This window comes from Agrilus planipennis, unplaced genomic scaffold (assembly GCF_000699045.2).
Source record: "Agrilus planipennis isolate EAB-ADULT unplaced genomic scaffold, Apla_2.0 scaffold205, whole genome shotgun sequence".
NCBI classification, from domain to species: Eukaryota; Metazoa; Arthropoda; class Insecta; order Coleoptera; family Buprestidae; genus Agrilus; species Agrilus planipennis.
The window spans coordinates 484,329-488,145 of record NW_020439054.1 but is presented as its reverse complement, the minus strand read 5'-3'; the positions used below and the strand labels follow the sequence as shown (position 1 = coordinate 488,145).

The 3,817-nt window shown below is 33.3% G+C and overlaps 1 protein-coding gene across 1 annotated transcript in view; it reads right to left on the bottom strand.

The window, feature by feature from the left end:
• The window catches only part of LOC108742590 (ALK tyrosine kinase receptor), a 51,543-nt gene that overhangs the window by 24,054 nt on the left and 23,672 nt on the right, over positions 1–3,817 (bottom strand). Inside the window, exons 2-3 of the mRNA XM_025977033.1 lie at positions 3,274–3,478; positions 667–938 (exon numbers count right to left, since the gene is read on the bottom strand). Coding sequence (XP_025832818.1) covers positions 667–938; positions 3,274–3,478 — 477 coding nt within the window. The remainder of the gene's footprint in view (positions 1–666; positions 939–3,273; positions 3,479–3,817) is intronic.

Sequence of the window (3,817 nt, the reverse complement as noted above, 5' to 3'; positions counted from 1 at the left end):
CATTTTTGAATATTATAATTTAAAAAAAAAATTACATTATTGGTTTCGATATTTAATGTTGTTTGCAGTCATAAATCAATCAAATAATCTGCTTTTCTGTTTTTTGAAAGGTATAAACACTGAAATAAATCGATTTTTGTATAAAAAAATCTGTTTTTATTGTTTTTCAATATGGCGTACCTTATTGGTCGATTTATCGATTTGAGCGGTTATTCTACATTGGAAAAGTCAAAAACAAATTAATTTCAATATGTTCTAGAATGTTATCATCAAGAAAAAAAATTATTTCGGAAAAAATCCCCTGTTTTAATGATTATTATAAAGATTATGAGCTGTTATTCGTTCCGAATAAAGCCTTTATAAGTCTCTATAAAGTGTATAAATTTCGTTCAAGTCGATTAAGCCGTTTTTGGGAAAAAGAATATTTTTTGATTTTTCGTTTTTCAAAAAAAAAGGTCTAAAATTTTTACGATTAACGTGTCTCATTAGTACTAATATACCCTCAAAATATAATCCAGATATACCTCTAGGACCGATTCACTATGCTTATCGTCCTATGAACTTTTAGGAATTAGCACCAATACTAATTTGAAGTAGGTACACATCTACTTAATTTAGCGTCTTTTTTAGTTGATTATAATTTAAATTGGTAAGAAACTGTCATACCGCAATTTTGTGATTCGTCATCTCCACTTTCACAATCCTCCGTTATGTCGCATATTCTTGTGTGGTTGATGCAAACATTGGTCTTGTAGCATTGGTATTGAAATGGTGTACACGAGTTGATAGCATCCGTTTCCGGGAAACATTGCATGACTTTTATGTTATCTAATGCAACGATAGCCCCCTTCGGAAAATCTACAGGCGGAGGTACCACCTCGATGATGATGTTGAAGCCTGACGATATCTCACCCACTGCATAGTCATGTTTTACCCACCTTCCACAACATAAACAAAATGAGAAACTCAAACTGCACATTCTCCATCAAAATTAAGCCTTTATTAGCTTAACATATTAAACATTTCAAAAGGAAAAATGTTTTTATCTCGATTGATACGAAGTTTCAAACTAAGGATTTTTTGTTATATTTTGACTATTTAAGTCATGATTTAAACCAGCGGGGGTAATTATTTAGTATGGCTGTGCCAACTTGATGATCTTGAAAATGAAGTATTTTATAGAGCTCGTCATGCAGAAGAAGAATTTATAGATATGTTGAGCAAGGAAATGAGACCTTAATGATATTTTTGAGCTTCAAAAATGCTAAAACTATGATGATTCAAGATTGATATTATTATCAACACTCATGGCCTTGCAACTATATCTAATATTAAATTCCTCCCATTGTTGTGTTGCTGATAGTTTTTTGAGCATCAATATATTCGCTAAACTGTAATGATTTAAGATTGATATTTTGCAAATATCCACTGTTGCAAATGGTCCGAGGAAGTTTAACGCCCCCCTTATTTCACAACTATCAATATTATCAGTACTCATGACCTTGTAAGTTTAATATTAAATTCTTCCCTTGATACCGATTTGAAAAAAATTATTGCAGTAATTTATTATTTCCGCATGTTATATGTATGTACATTCTTACTCAACATAATCAAAAATATAACAGAATAACATTTCAAGGCCATCCAGTTGCCACAGGTAATCTATATAGATACCCCAGCGGGAACATATTTAACTTATGGTTAGCTTTAAATATGATAATTTGATTAGGGATTGTCCATTCATTACGTAACGTAAAATTCATCAATTTCTGAACCCCCCTCACCCACGTAATTGAACCGTAACCCGTGGCCCGATCCTTTCCCCTCTTCACTCCGTTGCCTAACGTATCTATCATAAAAGTTTTATACAGTAAAAGCTCTTTATTCGCGGGGTATACGTTCCATAAATATACATACGCAAATACAGAAACCGTGAATATGGAAAGGTAATTAGTATGGAATCATAGGGAATACGTGGTGTTATAGGCGGATGATGAGGATGTCGTGGGTAGAAAAGGTTAGAAATGAAGAGGTATTAGAAAGAATAGGAGAACAGAGGATTCTGTGGAAGTCAATAAAAAATAGGCGAGATAGGTTGGTAGGACACCTTCTTAGGCATGAAGGTCTAGTCAGAGACATATTAGAGGCAGAAACAGGAGTTAGGAGGGGTAGAGGTAGACCTAGATTAGATTACTCTTCGCAAATAGTTAAGGATGTGGGTTGTTCTAGTTTTAGGGAAATGCGAAGTTTAGCTCAGGATAGGAAAGAGTGGAGGTACGTGTCCAACCAGTCTTAGGACTGATGACCTTATGATGATGATGTATCAGATTAAAATCAATGTATTGATAAATTCGCAATTAAAATTAATCGTTATAGTCAGTCAAATTTAGTGATTTGTTCTTGTTTTGAATTTTGAATTAGTCAATTCAGTTACATCTTTTATAAAAGTCACCTCGGCACGAGCCAACAGTATCTAAAAGATGCCGACACGTTGAAAAATAACACCGAATCCTTTTCTGTTTACTCGGTAACATCTTTCATAAAAGCTGCATCGGCACGTACATACTTAAAAGATGCCGATACATTAAGGGGATTTAGTAGTATATGCGCCGTTGAGTAAAAACATGCTTATCGGTTCCAGATATCATGAGTTTAATGTTTGGAACAGAGGTTTGAAATTTTGTAGTAAGATAGATAAAGCTTTATTCTAAAGCTTGTCGAGGGCCATTTTGTACTTTCTTAATTTCTGTTGAAAATACGTGTCCTACAAGAAGCATCAACTTTAAGCACTTGTAAAAGCTATTAATGACCATATTACTGAAAACTAAAAACGTGCCGAGTTAGTGTGAACCTTTGTCTGTTACCATACAAAAAATCAGATATTTATCTCGCAACGTTAAATCACAATGTTTAGAATAGAAACCCATATTTTCCCAGTAGGCACGAGCCGTCTATTGCGGTCAATACCCTTAATAAATGACACCGAATCCTTTTCTATTTAATAATGAAATTTTTAGCCGCGAATACAGAAACTGGGTTGCAATTTTTTCAACCGCGAATAATAAAAACGCGAATAAGGAAACCGTGAATAAGGAACGTTTACTGTACTTGAATTAAATGCTCGGCTGGCCTACTCCCTCTTCCCAATTTGCGTTACGTAATTTATGAACAGACCTCTCGTTCTCTTTAAATATTAGTGTGTTGCAAAAAGATTCTGAAGGTTGTGGAAAAATACAAATAAATAATTTCCTTTCCTCAATATTGCGTCATTACCTCCTGCTATCATCTCCTGGGATTTGTTCCACAACCCATTGAGTTTTGTTGGCATTTTCAGCGACAATACGGATAACTCCACCAGTCATTAATTCTTGATAAATCCATAATTGAACTTTACACGTGTCTCCACTTGGGGTGAACACAGGACTGGTTATATGAAGCGGTTTAGCATTGGGGTTTACGTTTAGAAACAAGAAGTGACCTGAAAAATAAAAATGCAACTTCGTAATTACAATGAATTGGTAAAATTAACTAAGATGAAGGTACCGCCACGAAATTTTTATTTTCTTTATATCGACGTTTTAATTAAGTTGAGAGAGAGTTGCCCTTAAAATGGTCTTTCTGAATATAAAATTCCCCAGCAAACAAGTTACTAATTATTTGTAAAAATAACATTAAAATAAGAAAAGGCGTCTTCAAATCATCAAAGTATTTTTTCCTAATGCTTTTTAATCAGTTTCACGCTTTAATGAAGTTAAGAATTATTAGTAAAATATATTTTATTTATTTATTTCAGAAAATAAACAGAATTTTATTTTTA